The sequence below is a fragment of the Anolis sagrei genome, chromosome 4 (assembly GCF_037176765.1).
Source record: "Anolis sagrei isolate rAnoSag1 chromosome 4, rAnoSag1.mat, whole genome shotgun sequence".
Taxonomy (NCBI): Eukaryota; Metazoa; Chordata; class Lepidosauria; order Squamata; family Dactyloidae; genus Anolis; species Anolis sagrei.
This window is the reverse complement of record NC_090024.1, coordinates 15374197-15400605: the sequence shown is the minus strand read 5'-3', so window position 1 is coordinate 15400605 and position 26409 is coordinate 15374197. Positions and strand designations below refer to the sequence as shown.

Sequence of the window (26409 nt, the reverse complement as noted above, 5' to 3'; positions counted from 1 at the left end):
ATTGCTTACCACTGCACAATGGAAACACATACATTGTAAGTCACACCAGCATCTGGGTGAATTCACACATTGTGATGCTGCCCAGTTCTATTTGTTGCATATATAAATTCAGTTACTCCTGCACTGAGTTCCAGCCTCAGTGTTTATTCTCTCACAAACATGTGCCGATTTACTCAATTAATATTAGAATTATTTCAAGTACCTTCAACCTTTCACAAGTCATCCAACAACATTTCTTTGCTCAGGAGCAGGGGAAAAACACCTCCAAACAGCTGGTTATTGCAGTACAAAAATTTATTTCAAAATCATTTGCATCATATTGAAAACGTGAGCAATAAATAAGATGTCACTGCAAAAAACAAGTGATCCTTCATTTGGAAAGAGCGATCATAAAAACATTAGTATAAGATTTTTTTTTGAAAAGGAAGAAAAGAAGACAATTCTCCAACAAACTTGGCTCTGCTCAAAACACATAGCACATACATAAATAAATATTTGTGAGATGGTTTGCATTGGTAGGAAATGCAGGCCAAAATGATGATGCTTGGTATTATACTTTCAACGTATGGAAATGAAACAAAGAATATATGTGAATTTTACCATGAACCTTGAACCGCAACCTGAATCAGACCACTGGTCCATCCAGCTCAATGTTGCTTGCTTTGACCAGCAATTACTCTTTAGGAGGGTTGAATGAAAAGTAATGCCTCCACCTTCGTTACTTGGGTTTAGATGGGAATATTTTTAAAAAATCAAACACAGAAATAATCCTTCGAATGTGCTCTTTAACTACCACTATTCACTTTTCCACATAATCACCAGACAATGGGATACATTTCTGCCAACGATGAACAAGTGTTGGCACTCTGTTTCCGCACTCTGTTTCCGCAGCCCATTGTGCACAGATCTTCCAATAGCCAAGCAAAGCAATAATGTGACCCACACATTCTTGTGAAATGCCAATTATGCTTGAAATTTCTGAGTGATACGACGATCGTCCTGAATTAATCTGTCAACCTTTTGCTTATGCAACTCAGTGGTTGCTGTCACAGGATGTCCAACTCTTTGTCACACAAGTCAGATGTTCTCACCTCATCTTTAAACTTACCCACCCAACAACACACAGTATTCACATGAACACAAACACCATAAACAGCTTGCATTCTCTGATGAATCCCCTTTGGGGTGACACCTTCTGCTGTCAAGAATTCAATGACTGCACATTGTTTAAGTCGCATTAAGTCGACCGTCTGTGCAGGGTTCCATACTTCACACTTTAACAACACAACTGTTCAATGCTAAGGCTTCCTGCTACAATGGAACTGTAGAGGAGAGTCTACTGAACAAGCCAATACCTGCTGCATACCACTACTGGCATCTGTCGAGGAGTTACGAAGGTGGAGGCATTACTTTTCATTCAACCTTCGTAGATTAGGTGTCTTTGGGAGCCTTTGTAGGAGCTTTCAGGAGTCACCAACCACTATTGGGTGAAAGCATTTCTTTGAGAGGGGACCTCTTCAAATATACCTTTACTTGAAAATACAAAGATAAAATGGGGCCCTTTTCCAGAAGTCTACTGCCACTTCACACGGAGGAGCCATCACAGATAGCAACAGCCATTTTTCTGTGATCTCTCCTTCTCCATGAATTTACCTAATTCCCCTCTACAATATTTTTAGAAATTGAGAACATCTCTCCTGCCACTTGCCGGACTAACTAACTAACATAGACAAAAGCGAGGAACGATGGGAGTTAAAAGTCCCATAATTGCTCGTTCCTGCATTTAAGGATCTAGTTATAGTTAACTCATTGTTTTTTGTGAAAAGAGATTCTCTATTTCAGTGGTTCTCAACCTGTGGGTTCCCAGGTGTTTTGGCCTACAACTCCCAGAAATCCCACCCAGTTTACCAGCTGTTAGGATTTCTGGGAATTGAAGGCCAAAACATGTGGGAACCCACAGGTTGAGAACCAGTGAAATAGAGAATCTCTTTGGCTTCAAACTACAAGAAAGGAGATTCCATCTGAACATTAGGAAGAACTTCCTGACTGTGAGAGCTGTTCAGCAGTGGAACTCTCTGCCCTGGTGTGTGGTGGAGCCTCCTTCTTTTGAGGCTTTTAAACAGACTCTAGATGGCTATCTGTTGGGGGTGCCTTGAATGCAATTTCCCTGCTACTTGGCAGGGGGTTGAACTGGATGGCCCATGAGGTCTCTTCCAACTCTATGATTCTATGATTCTATATATGCACATTTGTTTTTGGAATATTTGCATACAAATCATGAGATACCTTCGAATCCAAATTATCTTCTAAACGCAACATTCATTTATGTTTCATATACACCTTACACACATAACCTGAAGGTAATTTTGTACACAATTTTTAAAAATAATTTTGAAGGTGAGACAATTTGTGTACCTTCATAAAAGTAGAAGTGTCACTTTAGATTTAGATTTTGAAATATTTTTATTTCTGGATAAGGGATACTCAACCTAAATACTGAATTATAGAATTATAGAGTTGATAAGCATCCCATAGGTGGAAATTGGTGGATATATACAGGGGTGGCTCAACCATTACGCAAAGTAAGCCTTTGCAGTATAGTTGATTTTGCCCAGGGGCACTCTTGAGGTGCTCTTGGGGGAAAATAGACCTTGACATATGCGAGTTGTAGTTACTGGGATGTATAGTTCATCTACTATCAAAGAGCATTCTGAACTCCACCAGTGATGGAACTGAACCAAATATGGCACACAGAACTCCCACAACGAACAGAAAATATATATCAATGATTGGTTGGTGGGGGGGGGGGGATATACTGTTTGCTTACCATTGAAAATTACCTAGGACCACCTCTGGATATATATCCCATAACAACAGATTAATTTTTAACATTCTCTTCCATTTTCAAATAACTGTCTTGTGCAACTCAGGCCTTTGTTCCATCTAGTCCAGTGTTTTCTGATTTCAGAGATGAAAGTTCTCTGAAGACTTTGATTTAACCAGCCTTTATTCCTATCCAAAAGTCTCAGATTATGGTATGAACAAAAAACAACAACTACAAAACCCAGTATATTGGGCAGGGCCAAGCTGAGATCCTGCATTGCAGATGTGTATCTATGTATCAACTTTTGACCTGACTCTCCAAACTACCCTAAGAGCCACTAGTCACACCAAGTGATGGGGGTCTGTTCTGCAGGAGGACAGGGCGCAACAGGAGGATATTTCCAGCCCCTTCCTATCAGCAAGTGAAGAATTGTGACAAGGGTCCCATTTGTGATTGTCGTACAGCAGATTGCTGGTGGGAGGGGGCTGGAAACATCATCCTGTAACAGCCTGAATATTAGCAGAACCAACTCAATATAAGATATAAGGTAGGTTTTTTTTTATTTTGGAGAAAATTAACATGAAAACTGTACATGCTCATGTTTAAGTCTAGAAATTTTATTCAAAAATAGAAAGTCCCAAAGACTTGATTGATTTATCCATGTGTCGTAAGTTCTGTTCCTTGACAGACTGACACCCCCTCCCCTTATTTATAAAAGGTATTCCCTTGATATTAAATCTAGTCAAGTCTGACTCTGGGAGGTGGTGCTCATCTCCATTTCTAAGCTGAAGAGCCAACCTTGTCCAAGGTCATGTGGCCAGCATGATTGCATGAAGCACCATTACCTTCCCGCCGAAGTTGCAAGTTGATTTAAACAGCCTTTATTCCTATCCAAAAGTCTCAGATTATGGTATGAACAAAAAACAACAACTACAAAACCCAGTATATTGGGCAGGGCCAAACTGAGATCCTGCATTGCAGATGTGTATCTATTGATTTACTCACATTTGCATGTTTTTGAACTGCTAGATTGGCAGAAGCTGGGGCTAACGATGGGAGCTCACCCTATCCTATGGATTCAAATCACCATGGCCCCTATCTATAGATCATATCAAATTACATGATTTTGGCTCCCAAACCTGTCCTTGACTTATACATGAGGTTGACTTAAACATGAGTATATATGGTACTAAATTATGGGTTTTTAAGTCTACCTTGTGCTGGACTGGCTTCATGGGATGCCAGCTGTAGTACACAAACCAGGACTGCCATCTGAGCGGGAAAAGAAAAAGTAGCTGACCTGCTGCATTGCTTTTAACAAGAGCTTCACTTGCAGAAACCACTTGTTCATGTCTGAACATCAAGTTGTTAGAAGGCAGCCAAGAGAAATCAACAATACCTCACTATCTCTGAGGATGCTTGCCATAGATGCAGGCAAAACATCAGGAGAGAATGCCTCTAGACCATGGCCATATAGCCCGAAAAAACCTGCAACAACCCAGAAATCGACAATCCATATCACAAACATGAAATGATTCTAGTGCGGACAGTGTTCTTGTTGAGACAGTGGTTGAAAAGAGCTTTGAATTAAGACAATGCTCAAAGCACACACACACACACACACAAATTTACTCACCAACCAAGCCAGAGCCATGTCACATGTTGTTACTTAAAATATGCATGTTAACTGGCTGATTAAAACCCAAATGCATGGTCTTGACTGAGCCCAAAGTGCCAAATTTTGTGGCTACTTCAATGTCTAATTGAACAATCATTGGTTTAAGCTTTTAAAAAGGTAACAAAGCCAACAAGAAGAAACATGGATTCCTTGTAGTGGGCAGTTTGACTGTAGTAGGGAAAAAATTGAAATAAATTTCTCAAAACATGACATTGATGATGGTAATGATGATGACAACGACAATGATGTGTACGTGCCTCAACCATCTAGATTTTAGGACAGGCAGTCAACCATTGTTTCCCCTTCTCCTCGAGTCAACAGGTCCTGTGTCTGGTAATGTGAGGTAACTTTTAAGTGGTTCAATCCATCTCCATTTTCTTGAAACCATATGTAGCCAGCCATGTTCTTAAACTAATCACAATTCATTCCTGTGGTTCTGTCTTCCCATTGAGTTTTCTTTTCCTCTTGATTGTGTTCAATTTTCCAAAATATTCTTTCAAATGACCTCCCAACAGCATTGCTCCTTTTATTTTTGTTGATATTTTCTTCTTTGGGTTGTTGTAGGTTTTTCAGGCTATATGGCCATGTTATAGAAGCATTCTGTCCTGACGTTTCGCCTGCATCTATGGCAAGCATCCTCAGAGGTGGATGCTTGCCATAAAACATAGCCATATAGCCTGAAAAACCTACAACAACCCAGTGATTCTGGCCATGAAAGCCTTCGACAATATGTTTTCTTCTTTCTTTCATTCTTTTTCACATTTCACAGTACAATCTGACACAACGTTATTCCAGAAGTCCCATTGGGTGCAGAGGGATCCCCCGCAAGGTGTGCAACACTTGCCTTTATAGGCTATTTTCTTGAATCTTGACACAAGTACTGCCTATCTCTATGGATTGCTAAATTCACATGCCATCAGGGAAGCGTGCTATTCCGAAGGGATTTTCAACCACAGTTCTTAAAAAAAACAACAACCCAGGGTAGACAACTTCTTTTTGCTTTTTCTAAAAAATATTGAAAATAAGGCAAAAATGTTTAGCTCTGCCAAAATAAAAATCCCAAATACCTCCTTGCATGTTGATTGTGGTTATTTCAAGCTGACAGAAGAAAAGTATCAGTACAAAATAATATGGTGGGTGGATTTGAGCGTTGATCAAGTATCTTCATACAAAAGGTTGTAAGCAAAGAATTTCAGTTTTTGAGGGAGCCCAACAGAGAAAGGACCCTCCTTGCATTTTCAAAAGGCACGTGTCAATGACAGATGTGTATGCTTATATGGGTTTATATATATGTAGGTAGGTATAGAGAGATATAGAAAAATAGTTCAATATTCTACATTATAAGAGATTTCAGAGCTGAGTAGCAGTCCAAAGGACATCTTTTTTTGGAAAAAGTAAACAACAGTGACTAGTTTATGCCATCATCTTCCTTTATGATCTCTCCCACTTTTCCTCCTTTCTTATGGCTATGATGACTGACTATTACTTTGCGTCACACACAAATATATTTCTAGAAAAGACGGGTCTTGTTCAAATCCTCTCCATGATGGTAAATGCAGGTCTTGTTCAAATCTTCTCCATGATGGTAAATGCAGGCTGGCACCAAGGCTGCCAACAGGAGATAATGTTACAGTTTCTCATAATACAGGATGAGAACTGGTAGGCCTTGTGTGGCTACTCCAGAGGAAAGATCAAGAATGGAATAAGGTCCTTTGAGGTAATCTTAGAATCCAGGGGGTGCCTCTATGCCTGCAAGCTGGTTTTTATGTGCATCTCTTCTATTATGTTTTTCCTCAGAGAAGGTCTTCAGAAGTTGGAGAAGGTGGGACCACTTCCTTTCTAACTGGCCCAAGGCAAGGAACATCTTGCAAAGGGAGTCTCATGAAGGCAGGAGGTCAGAAGACTGGAATGGTTTTTCCCATGTCTATCAAACCTTGGTAGAGAAATGGAAGCCAATAAAATGGTGTTGATCAATGTTACTTGTGGACACCAACCAACTGTTGGTTGAGGCTCTCTTAGTTGAGGTGGGAGAGACAATCCTCCTGTATTATTTTTACAAATGTATCCATCATCCCTGCAGCTGGCAATTTCCGTTCTTCCTACAACTGGGGTCATCTGCCCTTGAAGAAACGTATTTTGTCAATTGAGGCAAGAGTCAATGTGATGTTAGATTCAAAATCGCCATCATGGACGCCTGTCTGCCGGAAAGCCCCAGCGGATGGGTTGTTCTCCCAATAGTGGTGCCAGTTCCCTTTGCTATCTGCCCCAAAGCCATATAGATCCACCTGTATTGGCAGCAGGGAGGGGAAAATACAAAAAGAGACAAGAAGTCAGTAAAAATTTGGCTCTTGTATTACAGTAGAGTCTTGCTTATCCAACCTTCGTTCATCCAACATTGTGTATTTTCCAACACAGTCTGCCTCCCGCCCGGATCCACAGCTGTTTCAATACATTGTGATGTTTTGGTGCTAAATTCGTAAATACAGTAATTATTACATAATGTTACCGTGTATTAAACTGCTTTTTCTGTCGCTTTGTTGTAAAACATGATGTTTTAGTGCTTAATTTGTAAAATCACAATGTGATTTGACATTTAATAGGCTTTTATTGGAGTCCTCGTAGACAACAAGTTAAACATGAGCCAACAATGTGATGTGGCGGCAAAAAAAGCCAATGGGATTGTGGCCTGCATCAATAGGAGCATAGTGTCTAGGTCCAGGGAAGTCATGCTACCCCTCTATTCCGCTTTGGTTAGACCACATCTGGAATATTGTGTCCAATTCTGGGCAACACAATTCAAGAGAGATATTGACAAGCTGGAATGTGTCCAGAGGAGGGCAACTAAAATGATCAAGGGTCTGGAGAACAAACCCTATGAGGAGCAGCTTAAGGAGATGGGCATGTTTAGCCTGAAGAAGAGAAGGCTGAGAGGAGATATGATAGCCATGTATAAATATGTGAGAGGAAGCCACAGGGAGGAGGGAGCAAGCTTGTTTTCTGCTTCCTTGGAGACTAGGACGCGGAACAATGGCTTCAAACTACAAGAGAGGAGATTCCATCTGAACACGAGGAAGAACTTCCTGACTGTGAGAGCCGTTCAGCAGTGGAACTCTCTGCCCCGGAGTGTGGTGGAGGCTCCTTCTTTGGAAGCTTTTAAACAGAGGCTGGATGGCCATCTGTCAGGGGTGATTTGAATGCAACATTCCTGCTTTTTGGCAGGGGGTTGGACTGGATGGCCCATGAGGTCTCTTCCAACTCTTTGATTCTATGTTTCTATGATTCCTTAATCCCTCCTTATTATCCAACATTTTCACTTGTCTAACGTTCTGATAGCCCGTTTATGTTGAATAAGTGAGACTCTACTGTAATTCTATTATCTTCATACGCATCACACACTGAAGCAGTCATTGATAACAAAAGAATGCTCCTTTGTCACCTTTTTATGCTGGAGGACATTACTACCCCAAATTACATAGTTTTTCAGCTTCAAAGAAGTTCTGATTTGTAGGGAACTAAACTAAGTTTTGAATGAGGGGCTGGGGAAGCTACACTGTGGTTGAACAGGAATTGGACTGCCAAGACAAAGGGATGTTACCAGCCAAGCCTTGGGATCGGAGCCAAGTAAGCTTAACTTGTTTATGCAGCGAGTTGTGTTCAAAGGAAATGTACATCTAAAATATCACCACAGCTTCCTGGTTATTTTGACAAGAGGATAATAATGTAATTGAGGCCCTCAAAGGACATGTTTGATCTCTCTGCATACTTACTGTTGAGCTACAAAGGAAGATTGGCTTGGCTCAAAGATAACAAGATGCCATGTTTTTCCTATTACACAGATATAGGGACAAGAGTGGAAACCATGACTTGAGAGTTGGACTAGGACTCTCGGGGTTCAGGGTTCAAATGCCTGCTCTGACATTGAAATATATTGTGTGACTATGTGACAAAACAACTCTGAATAAACCTTGCCAAAGAACCCTGTGTCAAATTTGGCTTGTAGGCACATAACAGCGCATAATATGCATAGACCATTTTCTATGAAAAATAATTATATGTGAATTTTGCACAGACTATGTCCTGGATTGCGACTAGTCTTTGAAAATTGTGTGGTTTTTCAAGACTTTTCTACAGTGAGAGGAAAATTGCTAAAATTGCTCATACTGTGAATGATTAGAAAAATCCAAGATCATTTAGGAACTATTTATTTATATTTATTTAGGAATTAGAGATGAAGCAATGCTGATAGACCTACACAGAAAAGCAGAATGGAAGAATTGGTTTGATATTGTAGATGACCTAATCTAATTGCCTCTTGATAAAATTAGAAAATCTTTAACATGAGGCCCTTGAAGACCTTTAATAAAAGGACAGACTATTCAATCTCTTGGTTCATTATCAGATGGCTCTTAATGTTCAATTTTACTTTTTTACTTTCTGTACAGAAAATGACCCTCTTATACATTAAGCTCATTTGATTTTCTCATTCCTGCTGAGCTGGCAAAGTCTTTGCCCTCTTAAGAGTGATAATAATGCGTCAAGGGAATGAAGAGTTTTATCATGTCCTTCCTCCATTACTTCTCCCCCAGACCAAAAATATTTATTTCAACTTTTGTTTATAAGACTTGTTTTCCTTTGAACATTTTGCCTGACCTCCTCTGAGCCCCCTCTAGTTTGTTTGCATCCTTCTTCAAATGAGCTGTCCATACCTGCATCTTGAATTGATTGAATATTGATATTTGGCCATTATGGCAAACTATGCTTAGCTAGAATATGAAAGTGAAGGTTTTTAGGCTGCTTCTCTGATGCATAAGAGAGGCAAGAGATTTTGTATCTGATGTCAGTGGAGTGGTGAATTTGCTCCGGGTTTTTGCATTATCTTTAATGGAGCTATCCAGGAGCCCATCTACATGGTCACCTAAATCCAGGGTTCCATCTTATTTTGGACTAACACTGGATTAGCTGATGTAATAATAATAATAAAAATACTTGATTTAGAACCCGCCCCATCATCCTGAAGGGACTCGAGGCGGCTCACAAAAGCACTCCAAGTGCCACACAGAAGAATAAAATTACATAGCACCAGAACAATACATAAATTAACGGAGTACAAACAATGAACAACATTAGTTGATAAAATTAAGAGTTTAATATTTCTAAAACACAGTCAAGCCTGTGGGTCATTGAGCTTCTTCAATCATTGAGCTTCTTCAGTCAATCTTCAAGTGCCAAACAACAATGGTTGACATCATCACATACGATTATAGGACACTACTCCAGGTCAAAGGCCTGTTTAAATAGCTATGTTTTCAGGCTACACTAGAAGGTTTGGAGAGTTGGGGCTAATGTAATCTCTCTAGGGAGAGCATTACAGAGCCAGGGAGCCACCACTGAGAAGGCCCTCTCTCGTCTCCACCAATTGCATCTGTTATGGTGGTGGGACTGAGAGAAGGGCCTCCCTAGCAGATCTCATGGCTCGCACCAGTTCATAGAAGGAGATGTGGTCTCGAAGATAGGTTGGATCTGAAGCATACAGGGCTTTATAGTTGATAACCTATAGTCTACACACTCCACACTTGAACCACAGGACCAGACTATCCAGCTGGGCTGCATGTTCAGGTTCACTTTCTGGCTCAATTCAGGGCTTTGGACCCATGTAGACAGGCCCTGAGATTCTGGACTTTAACCACAAAAAAGGTTTAGTATCTTGGATAGCTCCTTTAAATAGTTGCTCCTGTACCCAAGTTTCATGCAACACAAAAGAGGAAACCACAATCTTCACAAAATAGCAAACCACGGTTTCCTCCTAGAATAGAGGTGTGTTCCTTACTAGGTTTTTCAGTTCTGAATGCTTCATTTTGTTACATATTTTAAAAGATTAAATCAGCAGTAGAACTCTATATATTGGTTTGGAAAGAGTGCATCCTGCTATGGATCTTGGGGGAAACTGGTCCCTACATCCTTAGGGCATGCCCACCCCTTGCCTAGCCTAAGCCTTGGCTTTGCACATACCTCATCACAGAGATGGAGAGCAAATATAACAGACAGGAAGCCCGTTGAAGGGTATCGCCCGTGATGTTGCAGCCAGTTGTCATAAACGTATTTGATGAAGACAGGATGATAAACCAGGATCTGCATGAAATGAAGCAACACAGCAAGTTATTTCTTGGAATGCAGATCTGAAGACTTCCCTGACTTACGGTTACAACTTTGTCCTCAGACAGATAGTACAGCTTGTTTACTTTTGGTTGCAAAGGGCCTAATTGATAAACGTTCTCCAAGCTCATGCAACAATCCTCTTTGAGAGACCCAGAACCTTTAGGAGGAGAAATGCTGGAGCTTTTCAAAGTTTGAAAGTGAGCAGCAGATGCTACACAAGATGTACTTATGGAATGCTGAGTGAGAACAGAACTGAATGCCTCCCTCATCCTGACCTATCCTCATAAATGCAAGGACAGAGAAGAACATCAGGCATTAACAGCATAAATCAAATGTGCTACATATCATGGGCACAGTTCTCATTTTTTACCAATAGATGGAGGCACAGACACATTTTAGATTCTTAGAGTGACTGACTAGCAACTTCTAAAGAAGTTAATCCCTTACATCAGTGGTTCTCAACCTGGGGTGCCCAGATGTTTTTGGCCTTCAACTCCCAGAAATCCTAACAGCTGGTAAACTGGCTGGGATTTCTAGGAGTTGTAGGCCAAAACATCTAGGGATCCACAAGTTGAGAACCACTGCCATACAGCTTTAAAAAAGGAAGAAGGGAGGGAAGAACAAAAACAAGGAACATGGTAGCACTTTTAAGATTGGGATTGATCCTCCACAATTCCTGGGATTAGGGGCACAGGGATCCCCCTAAAATAGAAAAATCATGAATAAAAACCCCTTTTTCAATCTGAGAACATTTCCCTATGAATTTCTGGATCCTCTAGTGTGTCTCTATGGCAGAAGTGCACAACCTGTGGCACTCCAGCTGTTTTGACCTTTGCTTTGGTTACCAGAATTCGTGACCACTGCAAAAGCTGGCCAGGGATTCCGGGAATTGGAGTCCCAAACATCTGGTGGATTGCAGGTTGTGCACCCCTGCTCCATGGCCAACTTCCACCAGAACTTGAACATAGAGTTCTACAGAAGGACCTAGAGATTCCCAGGGAGGTGTTCTTTCCAGAAATCTCTACGTTCTCTAGCACAACCATGTGGCCAACTTCCACAAGTTGACCACAGAGTTGTGCAGGATGACCTAAATATTCCTAAATATTAATCAAATCCACAAAGGTTAAACCTTAAAATATGTAGAATTGACAATTACTGGTTTTTCCATATCTCCTGAAAATGATGCAACTGAGCTTTCCAGAGGGTAGGGGGAATTCCCCCTTGAAGGCTCCATGTGTGATTTAGTGGCACCATGGAGCATGTAAGAGTCCCCAGGCTCAATAAGGATCCTGTTTTTATACTTTTAAAGGCAAAAAGAAGGTGAGGGAGGACAGGGGTCAGTAGCCATAGCCTCCTTGTGCTGGTTTGGCACAGGAGGGAATGTAGCCACCCGCTTGCCAAAAGGGAGAGATTTTGACCTTGTGTGTGGGCAGAAAATGTGCAGAGAACCAGGGTTTTAGGGCCCTTCCACACAGCCTTATAACCTAGAAAATCAAGGCAGAAAATCCCATGGCATCTGCTTTGAACTGAGTCCACACTGCCATATATTCCAGTTCAAAGCAGATATTGTGGGATTTTCTGCCTTGATATTCTGGATTATAGGGCTGTGTGGAAGGGCTCTTAAACTCCAGTTTCCTGCACCTTTTCTGCTGTGTAGAAGGGCCCTCAAATGGCTTTTTGATCTTCATGAAAGTGGGATCAATGTTGTGCCATTGCTGAGAAGCAATGGAATATGAGATTTTGTTTGCATAGGAAGTGCAGATTACAGAATTTTGTGGAAACAGATCAATTTAGACATTTATTCCAGACTTTAAAGAAGCTATAGGAGGCACTGACAATATTTGCGAGGTATAGCTTGACAGCTTGTATAGCTCCTTTAAATTCTGGAATAAAACTCAAATTTGATTCATTATATCACTGATATGGATATACCATTGACTATCCCAGGAAGCTGGCATGAGGATCCTCAAACAGATAGATGTGGGCTCCTTCTTGAAGATGACATCTGTTGAATGCATACTTTTCAACGTTTTATAGATCAAAACAAGGACATCTATGGGCAAGGATCATCAGAGTTTGGTTCAACTGGCCAAAAGTATTAATAAGGAAGAACATTCAACCAAGAAGAATTCACAGTAGTTTTATTTTGCCTCAGTCTACTGCAAAGAGCAAGACTCTTGGTGCATCTACACAGTAGAATTGATGTTGTATGACACCACTTTGACAGCCATGGCTCAATGCTATGGGATATAGGAGTTGTAGTTTGGCGAGGCAACAGCATTCTTTGGAAGGGAAGGGTAAAGATATTGTAAACCTACAATATTCCATAGCATTGAGTTATGGCAGTTAAAAGTGGTGTCAAACTGCATTATTTCTAATGTGTAGATACACCAAGAGTCTTGCTCTTTGCAGTAGACTGAGGCCAAATAAAACTACCGTGAACGCTTCTTGGTTGAATATTCTTCCTTATTAATACTTTTGGCCAGTAGATGTTTTGATGGAAACCCTTTTCTTGCAATTTGTGTTGAAGGCTGGATCTACCCTACCACATAATGCAATATTCTCTTTCTCTGTGTGTGTGTGTGTGTCTGTGTGAATTGATGGATTCAAATGACAAGAAAACAGATTCAACCTAAAGATTAGGAAGACACATCAAAAGCTACTTGGCAAAGGATTTGACTCTACATTCCAACATTTCAAACAAGGATGTATGTATCCAAGTGGTCAAGATGACCAATGTTATTAATGAGGAAGGACATGAAAGTTAGCAGTTTGGTTTTGCCTGAGCCTATTGGGAAAGGCAAGAGTCTACCACATCCTCTCCTTTCCCTTTCTTCACACCACCCCATTGAGTGGGATGTTCACAGGAAAGAGGAGAAAAGTAGAATACAAGCAGAAGATATGCCGTAAAATCCCATAAACATCCTCTAAAAGTGCAATCCCATGCAAAAATTACAACAGAGAGTCAGGTGATATGAAAATATGGTTTTTAATCCTTGCTTTTAATCCTTGCTTTAATCTCTCACAGGTACCCAGCTGTGTTTGAAAGAAAAACAGAAGGTATAAAATTAATCTTTGTGCCTGGAACAGGAAGGAAGGAAGGGGAGGGAAAATGTGAGCACCAGCGTAAGTAAATAATGTTCCAAAGTGTTTTGGACTCATAATAGATAAAAACAACAACTCACCTTGTTTCTGTTGGCTTTGATTTTACGGGGAACTGGAATGTATGTGCTGTTAAAGGAGAACAGAAAGGGATTAGTAAATGCCTAATGCTTTCTGAGAGGCACCAAACCTACATAGGAAGAAGTCCTGAAATGCTTGAGACCAGGAGGTTGTTTGATTTCAGATTTTCCACATACATGGTGGATGAGGGATGATGGGAAAGGGGGCTAGGCACAGGTACGCAGCAAAACGTTTTGGGTTTTGGAGTATTTTGGTTTTCCAGTTAAGGAAGACTTAATCTTTAGTAGCACCAACTGTCTTTGTTTGCATAATCACTGCTTTCTTACATTATAGTTTGGGAACATGGACTGCAATTCTTATCAGGTATTTCGTACTTAACTATATAGCTTTGGCCCCATCTACACTGCCATATAATCCAATTTGGAAGTGAACTATATTGTCAGTGAGACTCTATGAGTGTAGACTATATGAGTGTAGACTCATATAGTGCAGTTCAATGAGTCTATGCTGACCATATACTGTAGTTTCAAACTTCATTATATGGCAGTGTAGATGGAGCCTCAGACTGTATCCTCACAGCAAAAATATATTGGATTCTGGGTTTTGTAGTTTGTTTTTTTTGTCGTGTCAGGAGCAACTGCTCCTGTTGTGAGAGAATTGGCCGTCTGCAAGGACGTTGCCCAGGGGACACCTGAATGATTTTTGATGTTTTATCATCCTTGTGGGAGACTTCTCTCATGTCCCCGCATGAGGAGCTGGAGCTGATAGAGGGAGCTCATCCGCCTCTCCCCGGATTCGAACCTGTGACCTGTCGGTCTTCAGTCCTGCCGGCATAGTGCTTTAACCCACTGCGCCACTGGTAGTTTGTGAGATATTTACCCTTCTCTGGTGCTATGGCAAACTACAAATCCCAGGGTTCCACAGGATGGAGCTATAGCAGCTAAAGTGGTATCAAACTGCTATAATACTGGAAAGCAAGCAGTGATTGTGAATATGGAACGTTTACCTAGATTCACTCATGCATAACTGACCATAACTAGATGTACTCATCCATAACTGATCAAAGATCGGTTTCACTTCCTTGACACAGAGGTGTCCCTGACATTCTGAAGTTAAAATTGATTTCTCTGCCAAGGGAGACGTAATCCCTTCTGAAGCTCTGTCAGAGGCGTTTGGGAAAATCAGTCCTTTCTCAACTCCCAAAGAAAACCCTCAAACACGAAGCCTTTGATTATCCCAGCCAGAAACGTTGCTTTGATTTTCTTACACCTTAAGCTGCCTTAATTTATTTAGCCTTTACTCCTACTCATTACGTGCATTCGTTCACATTGCTCTTCTTTCCTGATGCTTTTGTTGGAAGAACAAATGAAGGAACCCTGACCTCTTCTTTCCTACTCTCAAAATGGGAAACAACACGACAAGGCCAGTTGGACAATGTGCAATGCAAGCAAACCAATAATGAGTCACATAGATTCTTATTGGCTGGTTAAATATCAAATATCATAGCTTCTGATAAGCCATTATTTTCACTGGGAGCAGAACCAGGCTATCAGTCATTTATCAGATCCAATTACTCCAGATAAGTTTCTCTTATCATTACCATTTTGGGTCTTGTGCCATCTGTTGATTTATAGTGTCTCAATGCATTTCCATAGGGCTTTCTTAGGGAAAGTATACCCAGAGGTGGTTTGCTAGTTCCTTCTCTGCCACATGTATTTCTGTTGGTTGTGGAGGTGTGGAGTTCACAGTAATTCAGCTAAGCTATGAAAATTATTTATTCAAATATATCCTTAGAAATTGCCTATCCTACATGCGCAGGACTAAGCTTGTGCACAGATCTGTTTTCAAAAATAGTCTTTAGGGTTTAAGGCTGGATTGGCTGGTTTGGACACCTGTAACGGCATGGGCTCCACCGGCATTTTTTCTCAGCAGCTACAGAACAGTGGCTATCGAAAACCTGGCTGCTTTTGGTTTCTTTTGGTTACATGTGGAGTGCAGGGAGGGAGGAAGCCACTAGAAGAGAAAGGATCCCAGGAAGTGGGGTTTCTTAAGCCCTCGCCTTAAACCAGGTCTCCTCTAAAGACCTGGAGCCCCCAGTGGTGCAGTGGGTTAAAGCACTGAGCTGCTGAGCTTGTTGATCGAAAGGTCGCAAGTTCGATCCCGGGGAGCGGCGTGAGCTTCCGCTGTCAGCCCTAGCTTCTGCCAACCTAGCAGTTTGAAAGCATGCAAATGTGAGTAGATCAATAGGTACCGCTCCGGCGGGAAGGTAACGGCGCTCCATGCAGTCATGCCAGCCACATGACCTTGGAGGTGTCTACGGACAATGCTGGCTCTTTGGCTTAGAAATGGAGATGAGCACCACACCCCAGAGTCAGACATGACTGGACTTAATGTCAGGGGACTACCTTTACCTTACCTCTAAAGACAGAAGGGAAAGTCTGATCTGGCCACAGTGGTCCACGCTCTTGTTACATCCTGAATAGACTACTTCTATGCACTCTACGTGGGGTTGCCCTTGAAGACGGTTCGGAAACTTCAACTGGTCCAGCGAGTGGCAGCCAGGCTGCTCACTGGAGCGACATACAGGGAGCACACCACCCCTCTGCTGTGTCAGCTCCACTGGCTGCCGGTTCAGTTCCGAGCCCAATTCAAGGTGCTGGTTTCGACCTACAAAACCCTGTACGGTTCTGGTCCAGTGTATCTGTCTGAACGTATCTCCCTCTACGTCCCACCCTGGAATTTGAGATCATCTGAGGGGGCCCTGCTCTAAACCCCACTGCTATCCCAAGTGAGGCTGGTGGGGACGAGGAGCAGGGCCTTCTCAGTGGTGGCCCCTCACCTGTGGAACTCACTCCCGGGGGAAACTAGGGCATCGACATCCCTCCTTTCCTTCAGGAGGAAGGTAAAGACGTGGTTGTGGGACCAGGCCTTCAGGCAATCTGCTAACTAGATAAGGACAACCAGACGAATAGGACTGACAGGACTGACAATTGTGGAATTGGAATTTGAACTATGAGATAGCGAACGCTGACCGGCAATAAGGAGTAATTGGTTTGTATTGGTTTGTATGGATTTTTATTGGTCTTATTGGTTTTATCGGTTTATAGATGTATAATTGTGGTTTGATTGCTAATTTATGCTATTTTGTTTTATTACTGTTGTATGATACGGGCATCGAATTGTGCCTTGTTTTTGTAAGCCGCCCTGAGTCCCCTTCGGGGTGAGAAGGGTGGGATAGAAGTAAACCAAATAAATAAATAAGGGAAAGGATCCCAGAAAAAGTGGTATCTTAACTCTAATGCTTTTAATCCAGGTCTTAATGAAGGAATCCCCAAGTCCCCATCCCATGTCCATGCCAGTACAAATTTGTCCTTCTGATGCACTTTATCTCACCTCTCAGTGAAGATTAACTCAGTGAAGATTTTTCCCACCTGAGCTTCCCACTAGATTCACCACTCTATCTATCTATCTATCTATCTATCTATCTATCTATCTATCTACCTCATCCAGGAGTTTTTATAATTTTATCTTTTGCATTTGGTCCAGCTCGCTGTGTTTAACTCTTTTATTACTTTATATTTTGTATCATTATGTTATTGTCATTATTTTATTGTATTATTTTGTTATTGTTTAGCATTTAATTTGATGTTATTGTCTGGGCTTGGCCTCATGTTGGCCACCCTGAGTCCCTCTGGGGAGATGGTGGCGTGGTATAAATAATGATGATGATGATGATGATTATTATTATCATTATATTTATTTAGAACTTTTGTATCCCGTTCTTCTCTATCTCCATGGAAGGACTCAGAACGGCTGACAGCAAAAATGCAATGCTTTACAATGAATAACATTTAAAACAGCATACATAATACAATAGGTTAAAATATGTAATAAGTTGAAATACATATAAAACCATTCGCCAAGTTAAAACATCACCAAACTCAGTCCTCACATTGTGGTCCAATAACTTAGTCTTTACTGGTCTCAGCCATCACTCTGCGAATGCCTGATTCCAGAGCCAGGATTTCAATTGCTTCCTGAAGGTCAGGAGGGAGGGGGCAGACCTAACCTCATTTGGGAGAGAGTTCTATAGCCAGGGAGCCAGCACAGAGAAGACCCTGTCTCTTGTTCCCACCAAGCATGACTGCGAAAGTGGTGGGACTGAGAGCAGGGCCTCTCCGGAAGATTTTAATGCCCTTGATGGTTTATAAAGGAGAATATAAAGACAAACAATCACAGAAAGAGAGTTATCTTAATTCTGGTGCTTTTAATCCAGTTCTTAATGAAGGATATAAAGGCAAACAATGCCTAAAATGATGGGAAGGGAAGCCTGGGAAGTCCCCTCCTTTGCTACCAATGAGCTGGATTAAAAACAAATAGTTCTGCTTCCTGGATCGAAAATGGATTACTGTCCTCTTGAATTTGGGAGGCTCTTGAAAAACCGATTCGGCCCCCATTGAAATCTGGGACATCAAAATGGATTGCGGTTTACCCAAATTGCACAACTCTATGCAGGACTTTGCCTAAATCCTTCTCCACATAAATCTTCTGGCAGACCTATGGCAAGGGTCTGTCCAGTCAAAGACCCCTCCATTTGCCTCTTTCTTTGTTGTTGCTGCTGCTGTTTTTGGGAAAGAAGCTTTTATGGGAGTTCGCACGGCCCCTTGAAGAGAAAACCGCTCTCTCTGTCTACTGTAGTTACACCAACAATCTGTAATCTTTTGCTGCTAGTTGATGATTTCTCTTCTCAAGCCAAAGAACTATAGCTTTTCATCTGATGGTTTCAAGGGGCATAAGGAAAAACGAAATGCAAAGATACAGAATGGGGGGTGCCTGGCTTGAGAGCAGTACGTGTGAAAAAGATCTTGGAGTCCTCGTGGACAACAAGTTAAACATGAGCCAACAATGTGATGTGGCGGCAAAAAAAGCCAATGGGATTTTGGCCTGCATCAATAGGAGCCTAGTGTCTAGGGAAGTAATGCTACCCCTCTATTCTGTTTTGGTTAGACCACATCTGGAATATTGTGTCCAATTCTGGGCACCACAATTCAAGAGAGATATTGACAAGCTGGAATGTGTCCAGAGGAGAGTGACTAAAATGATAAAGGGTCCTTATACTGTGCTGGTCAAAGACTGTAATAAATCACTGATTGATTGATTGAAAAAGGATCTGGAGAACAAGCCCTATGAGGAGCGGCTTAAGGAGCTGACCATGTTTAGCCTGAAGAAGAGAAGGCTGAGAGGGGATATGATAGCCATGTATAAATATGTGAGAGGAAGCCACAGGGAGGAGGGAGCAAGCTTGTTTTCTGCTTCCTTGGAGACTAGGACACAGAACAATGGCTTCAAACTACAAGAGAGGAGATTCCATCTGAACATGAGGAAGAACTTCCTGACTGTGAAAGCCGTTCAGCAGTGGAACTCTCTGCCCCGGAGTGTGGTGGAGGCTCCTTCTTTGGAAGCTTTTAAACAGAGGCTGGATGGCCATCTGTCAGGGGTGATTTGAATGCAATATTCCTGCTTCTTGGCAGGGGGTTGGACTGGATGGCCCATGAGGTCTCTTCCAACTCTTTGATTCTATGATTCTATGAAGGAGATTACTTGGATTCCTCCTGCATGAGTCACTCATTTGATTCCCAAAATGAAACCAATAATGTTTCGGGAAAGCATGGCAAGTCTGTTATAAGGGTACAAACACTGCCAGACTTATCTCCAATTGCAAAGCCTACTTGAATTTGAGTTTTCCAGCATGCTTTCTATGCAATTTCACCAAGGACTATAGATGAATTCATGGGGCTGAGCCACTAAGTTACGCAAAGTCCAGGTCAAGGATATGATGCTGGTGGGAGAGTCTCTAACCCCTCCTTTTACAAATATTTTGCAACAATGATATCTCATTTTCTTGGCACCCATTACACAATATTTTATTTCCAAGGAATAACATACATTTTTTCATGCCTTCTTCCAAAAAGTAAACTTTTCATTCCAGTGCCATGGTTACCTGTTGGACAGCATCCATAACATTATGAGAATGGAGTGCACAAACACCCTACCCTGGAAAACATGCTTCAGCAGCACTCAGGACTATTTCCTTAGAGGAAAAGGATGTGAAAAAAAGCACTTTTTCTGTCTCTGACCTGCTTATCTATCCTTCACAACCTGGATGAGTCATATTCGTAAAAGCTCCTAAATGTCTTTCACAACCTTCCTTCTTTTTCCATCTGATATTTACTCTCTTCCGTGATTCCCTGCTCCTTTCTTTTCATTTATTGAGTCTGTGAAACTGCGGCAGATTGGAGGATTCTCAGCACTGTGTCTGTCAGCCAGTTATTTACCACCAAAGCAATGGCCCATCAAGTTCCATTCAGGATTTTCTTTTTTTTTTTTTTTAAAAAGAGTCTATTACTCATGTCTCTGACAAGCTTCAAGAAGAGAGACCAGAGATCAGCAATAGCTTTATGAAACAGAGGCACCTGTTCTTTGAAAAGTTGTGTAAAGGTAGGGTGGGAATTGTAGCACCCTATAGATGTCATTGAATATTCCTGCTTCTTGGCAGGGGGTTGGACTGGATGGCCCATGAGGTCTCTTCCAACTCTTTTATTCTATGATTCTATGAATGTCAAATATCAGCAGCTCAAGCCAGCACAGCCAAAAGGGGAGGAAGGCCAAGCAGTGAAGTCAAGGAACATCTGCAGGACCACAGGAGTCCCAGCACTGCTGAAGCTTACCACCACTGATGTTGCAGGACAAGCATGGCTCATTTTTCAACTTCAACTGGGACAGAATCTGATACTTCCAGATGAATTAGACTACACTTCTGGTTATCTCCAGCCAGCTTGGCTGGTACTAGATCAGAGTCTCTCAACCTGGGAGTCGGGACTCCTGTGGGGGGGGGGGGGGTGTTGTGAGGGTGTTTCTGAGAGGCCCCCAAAGACCATCAGAAAACTCATTTCTGATGGTCTTAGGAACACCTTTGGCAGAGAAGGCTGAAGATCTCTCCACCTGTCCTTATCCGTTTTTGGAAACAGACAGCAAATCCTCCCACCAAAAGCCCTCCTCTGCTGTGATTGGCTTGTCTCTCAACCGGTCTCTCAGCCAAGGGGAGGGCTGTTTCTGAGACTCCAGGTCAGGAGGGGAGAGCAGACATGCTAGGCGCATGGCAACGTGGTATGCATGTGCGGCCGAGGGACAGTGTGTGAGGTTGGAGGGAGGCTCGTGCCAATGAGTCCCTTCAAGACATGAGGATTCTGTGTGGGAAGTTGGCTCAATTCAATTGTTGGGGTTCAAAATGTTCTTTGATGTAGGCACACTATAAATTCCAGTAACTACAACTGCCAAATGTCAAGGTCTATTTCCCCCAAACTTCAACAGTGTTCACATTTGACATATTGAGTATTTGTGCCCAGTTTGGTCCAGATCCATCATTGTTTGAGTCCACACTCCGGACACAGGTGAACTACAACTCCAAAACTCAAGGCCAGTGTGCACTAAACCCTTCTAGTATTTTCTTCTGGTGATTGGAGTTCTGTGTGCCAAGTTTGGTTCAATTCCATCATTGGTGGAGTTCAGATTTTAGGTGAACTATAAATCCTACCAACTACAACTCCCAAATGACAACATCAATCCCCCCCAATCCCACCAGTATTCAAATTTGGGTATATCAGATTTGTGTGCCAAATTTGGTCCAGTGAATGAAAATACATCCTGCATATCAGATATTTATATCACGATTCATAACAGTAGCAAAATTACAGTTATGAAGTAGCAACAAAAATAATTTTATGGTTGGGAGTCACCACAGCATGAGGAACTGTATTATGTGGTCACAATATTAGGAAGATTGAGAACCACTGTACTAGAGGATGATGGCTATCATCATCTGACTCATCTGGAATGCATTGGGTTGGGAATGTTTAGAGCAGTGACAGAAGCAGAGTCACGAGACTTTCTTAACATGGATGCCTTAAAACCTTTCAGCAACATTCTTTGCAGAATCAAAAGAATAACAAATGTCTAGATTTGTCCTCCTCGCTTTCCTTTTATTACTAATCTATTGTAGGCTTCAGTGAGCAAAGACCTTAATCCGATAAGTAATTTTTCACAATAAAGGCAGAATGTTCATAATATGACGACTACATCTTGTAATCGCCTCCCATGTGGGTCTCATGCTGGAGCAAATTGCATCAGGTTTTCCAGAACTTCCAGAGCTGTGTTGCATCAACAAGCACATAACACATTAGTGCTGCCCTCTACCCTAGAGATGCACATTTTGTGACTCTCTCAGACTTGTGTTTGCTCACAAAATATTATTATTGGTCCCTTGAACAATATCGCTTTTGAATGCAGGAAAGTCACCAAAGTTGATTCCAGTACCTCCCTTTTTTATTGTGGCAGAGTCTGATTTGAAGGGATAACTTGCCACATGGACACAGGAGCAGGATTCAAAACGATCTTGATAGAGAGATGGGCCAAAACTAACAAAATGAAGTTCAACAGTGACAAATGCAAGATACTCCACTTTGGCAGGAAAAACGAAATGCAAAGATACAAAATGGGGGACAATGCCTGGCTAGAGAGCAGTACATGTGAAAAAGATCTTGGAGTCCTCGTGGACAACAAGTTAAACATGAGCCAACAATGTGATGTGGCGGCAAAAAAAAGGCAATGGGATTTTGGCCTGCATCAATAGGAGCATAGTGTCTAGATCTAGGGAAGTCATGCTACCCCTCTATTCCGCTTTGGTTAGACCACACCTGGAATATTGTGTCCAGTTCTGGGCACCACAATTCAAGAGAGATATTGACAAGCTGGAATGTGTCCAGAGGAGGGCGACTAAAATGATCAAGGGTCTGGAGAACAAGCCCTACGAGGAGCGGCTTAAGGAGCTGGGCATGTTTAGCCTGAAGAAGAGAAGGCTGAGAGGAGATATGATAGCCATGTATAAATATGTGAGAGGAAGCCACAGGGAGGAGGGAGCAAGCTTGTTTTCTGCTGCCCTGGAGACTAGCACGCGGAACAATGGCTTCAAACTACAAGAAAGGAGATTCCATCTGAACACGAGGAAAAACTTCCTGACTGTGAGATCCGTTCAGCAGTGGAACTCTCTGCCCCGGAGTGTGGTGGAGGCTCCTTCTTTGGAAACTTTTAAACAGAGGCTGGATGGCCATCTGTCAGGGGTGATTTGAATGCAATATTCCTGCTTCTTGGCAGGGGGGTTGGACTGGATGGCCCATGAGGTCTCTTCCAACTCTTTGATTCTATGATTCTATGTTCTGCTGACTTTTATGACCTCAGAGGGGTTTTTTCTGGCAAGATTTATTTGGATGGGGTTTGCAATGGGATGTGAATGTGACTTGCCCATGGTCTCCCAGTGACTTTTAAGGCCTTGGATGAATTTGAATCCTGATCTCCAGAGTTGTAATCCAGTGCTTAACCCACTATGCTACATTTTTTGGGTGAACAAATTGAGAATTTCACTGCTATGTCCCATGTTATGCCTCTAGTTTCCCCATAATGGATAGGTCCAGCCCATTGTGGCAGGAAATAGGGTAGGGCACTCAAATCCAACACTCCACCATGATTGCCTATTGTTGCTTTACTACATGGAGAAGTTAGCCTTCTTGCCGTTGTTCCAATGGAGCTCTTTGAGTTGCTTTCTCTTTCTGACCAACTTACTGGTTGATGGTGCCTGTGGTGAGGGCACTGATGATCCAACGCAGGTCTAGCGTCTTGAAAGGGATGAGGACCATGCTGACGTTGTCTCCCAGTTCTCTGTAACTCTCTGGGTAGACAAAGTGGTGAGTCGTTTTGGAACCAACATCCGACTCAAAACCGACCGTTGGGGCTTTGTTCATTCTTTCATCAGAAAAAGGTGGGGAGAAGAGAAAGGAAAACAATTTATTTATTTATCTATTAATTTCAAACATTTTTTCCCCGTCCTTCTCAACTCCAAGAGGGGGAACTCAGGGCGGCTTACAACTGGAAGCCATTAGATGCCAACAACAACAAACTGTCACAATACAAAGGAAATTAACATTAAATAGACAATTAATTATAAATATATATTAAAATATCAGAACTTTAAAATATTAAAACATAGCCAAGCCCAATCTCAAATTCAAGTTGGAGTCCAAAGTTCCAGTCCAAGGTCTATCCATGAGTCATTGCAATTACTGTTCAGTCAGCTGCCCGAATGCTTGGTCCCAAAGCCATTATTTTACCTTTTTTTCTAAAGGAAAAGAGAGAGGGTGTTGTCCTGATGTTACTGGGGAGTGTGTTCCATAGATGGGGGGCCACCACAAAGAAGGCCCAGTCTCTCATCCCCACCAACCATGCTTGCAAGGGTGGCGGGATCGAGAGCAGGGCCTCCCCTGACAACCATAAACTCTGAGGTGGATCATGGAGGGAGATACATTCAGACAAGTAAACTGGGCCAGAATCATATAGGGCTTTATAGGTCAGGACCAGCACTTTGAATTGTGCTCGGAAATGGACTGGCAGCCAGTGTAGCTGACATAGCAGGGGGTGGTGCACTCCCTATATGTTGCTCCGAGGAGTAATCTGGTCGCCAATCATTGGACTAGTTGGAGTTACCGAACAGTCTTCAAAGGAAATCCCATGTAGAGTGCATTGCAATAATCTATTCGGAATGTAACTAGACATGGACCACCGTGGCCAAATCAGACTTCCCAAGGTACGAGTGCAGCTGGCACACAAGGTTTAGTTACTGTTGGTGATGGGAGTTCTGTGTGTAAAGTCTCCCCTGGCCACTGCCAAGACCTGGGGTTCCAGGCTCAGCGATGAATCCAGAATCATCCCAAGCTGCGGACCTGAGTCTTTTTAGGGGAGTGTAACCCCATCAACACAGGGTGTAACCCTATGCTCTGTTTGGCCTTTCAACTGACCAGGAGGGCCTCTGTCTTCAAATCAAATCATTTATTTCGGTCATTGACCAGGGCCTCTGTCTTGTCTGGATTCAATTTCAATTTGTTAGCCCTCATCCAGTTTGACACAGCTCTCAAGCACTGGTTCAAGGTCATTAGTGACAGGTGGAAAGGAGTGACAGATTTGGACATCATCTGCGTACAGGTGACACCATACTCTGAAACTCTGGATGATCTCTCCCAGTGGCTTCATGTAGGTATTAAACAGCATGGGGGACATAACTGAACCTTGTCGGACCCTACACACAAAGGTTGTGGGGTGGAACAGAGGTCTCCCAATAACACCTTCTGAGGCCGTCCCTCCAGGAAGGACTGGAGCCATTGCAGAACAGTGCTTCCAAGTCCCATGCCCATGAGGTGTCCCAGAAGGAAAGATACCATGGTCAACAGTATCAAAGGCCACTGAGAGGTCCAGCAGAACCAACAGGGACACACTGCATCTGTCTAGTTCCTGGCATAGATCATTTACTAAGGTGACCAAGGCTGTTTCTATTCCATGTCCCAGTCTAAATCCAGACTGTGCAGGATCTAGACAATCAGTGTCTTCCAAGAATCCCTGGAGTTGTGAAGCCACCACACATTTCATGACTTTGCCCAAGTAGGGAAGATTGGAAACTGGCCAAAAGTTGATGAATTGAATGGGGTCTAGTGATGGTTTGTCAACAGCAGTTCTATAACAGCTTATTTTAGGGTGGCTAGAATCTTTCCTTCCTGTAGGGAGGCATTAACCATCACCTTTACAAAGCAAAGAGAACCAGTCAATGTTAAGAAGAGTTAAGTGATCGGTATTCCTTCCCCATGCAATGCATAGATCATTTGCGTTAAAAACCCAAGGTGAGTTATGACTTGCTAGTCAGAAAGCCACATTCCCTCAAAATAGTTGGACCTTGTTCAACACAAATACAACAGCGGTTCCCCAGAAGCAGAGTTTATTTGGAGAAAGATTCCCTTTGGCCCTCAAGTCAAGAGTTTAGAATTGCTTAGCCAGGACTTGCTGTTTAACTAAGCTGTTTTCCAGATTGCCTTGAACACTACAGTAAAGAACGTGCTCAAAGTTGTTTGAATTAGATTAAAAGGTCTCTCTATTTTTGCTTCCAAAGGACCAGCAGAACATGCTCTGTACATGGCTGGGCATGTGCAGAAAAGAGAGGGTCAAAAAGGCAGAAAGAAAGTAGTCTTGTGCCAGATTTCCCAGGCTGACTTGTTAATGTTTACATAAACTGTTTATTAAAAGGCAGTATTTTAAAAATGTAAATAAACTAGAAATAGACATTTATTTTATTTGAATATTATGTCTGCCCACAAGTTTTTCCACTTTGGGAAGTTTAATCAAAACCAAATTTAAAACATGCAAAACCTGGAAATATTGATCTATCGTCTGTCTATAGCTGCGTTCTGATGGCCATCTTTTGTTGTTAATACTGAAAGCATTTCCTCTCTCTTTCATCATTGTAGATAGTGTGTAAGATTTAGAACAGATAAAAGGAAGTACTTTCTCCTGTAGAGCAACAAAGAGTTGGAAGGAACTATGTAATCCAACCCACTGCTCATGTAGGGAAGGAGAGAAAAGGCTCTCTCATCAGTTGGCCGTTCTGACTCTGTTCAACTATCTGCAATGGAGAAGA

General features: G+C 42.2%; 1 protein-coding gene across 3 annotated transcripts in view; it reads right to left on the bottom strand.

The window, feature by feature from the left end:
• Nucleotides 1-273: 273 nt before the first annotated feature.
• ST3GAL1 (ST3 beta-galactoside alpha-2,3-sialyltransferase 1) overlaps nucleotides 274-26409 on the bottom strand; it is a 190750-nt gene continuing 164614 nt past the window's right edge. For all 3 annotated transcript variants that reach the window (XM_067467278.1, XM_060775904.2, XM_067467279.1), the window contains 4 exons: nucleotides 23517-23696; nucleotides 13844-13889; nucleotides 10512-10631; nucleotides 274-6787 (listed from right to left, as the gene is read on the bottom strand). In XM_067467278.1, the coding sequence (XP_067323379.1) occupies nucleotides 6614-6787; nucleotides 10512-10631; nucleotides 13844-13889; nucleotides 23517-23696 (520 nt within the window). In that variant the 3' untranslated portion in view covers nucleotides 274-6613. The remainder of the gene's footprint in view (nucleotides 6788-10511; nucleotides 10632-13843; nucleotides 13890-23516; nucleotides 23697-26409) is intronic.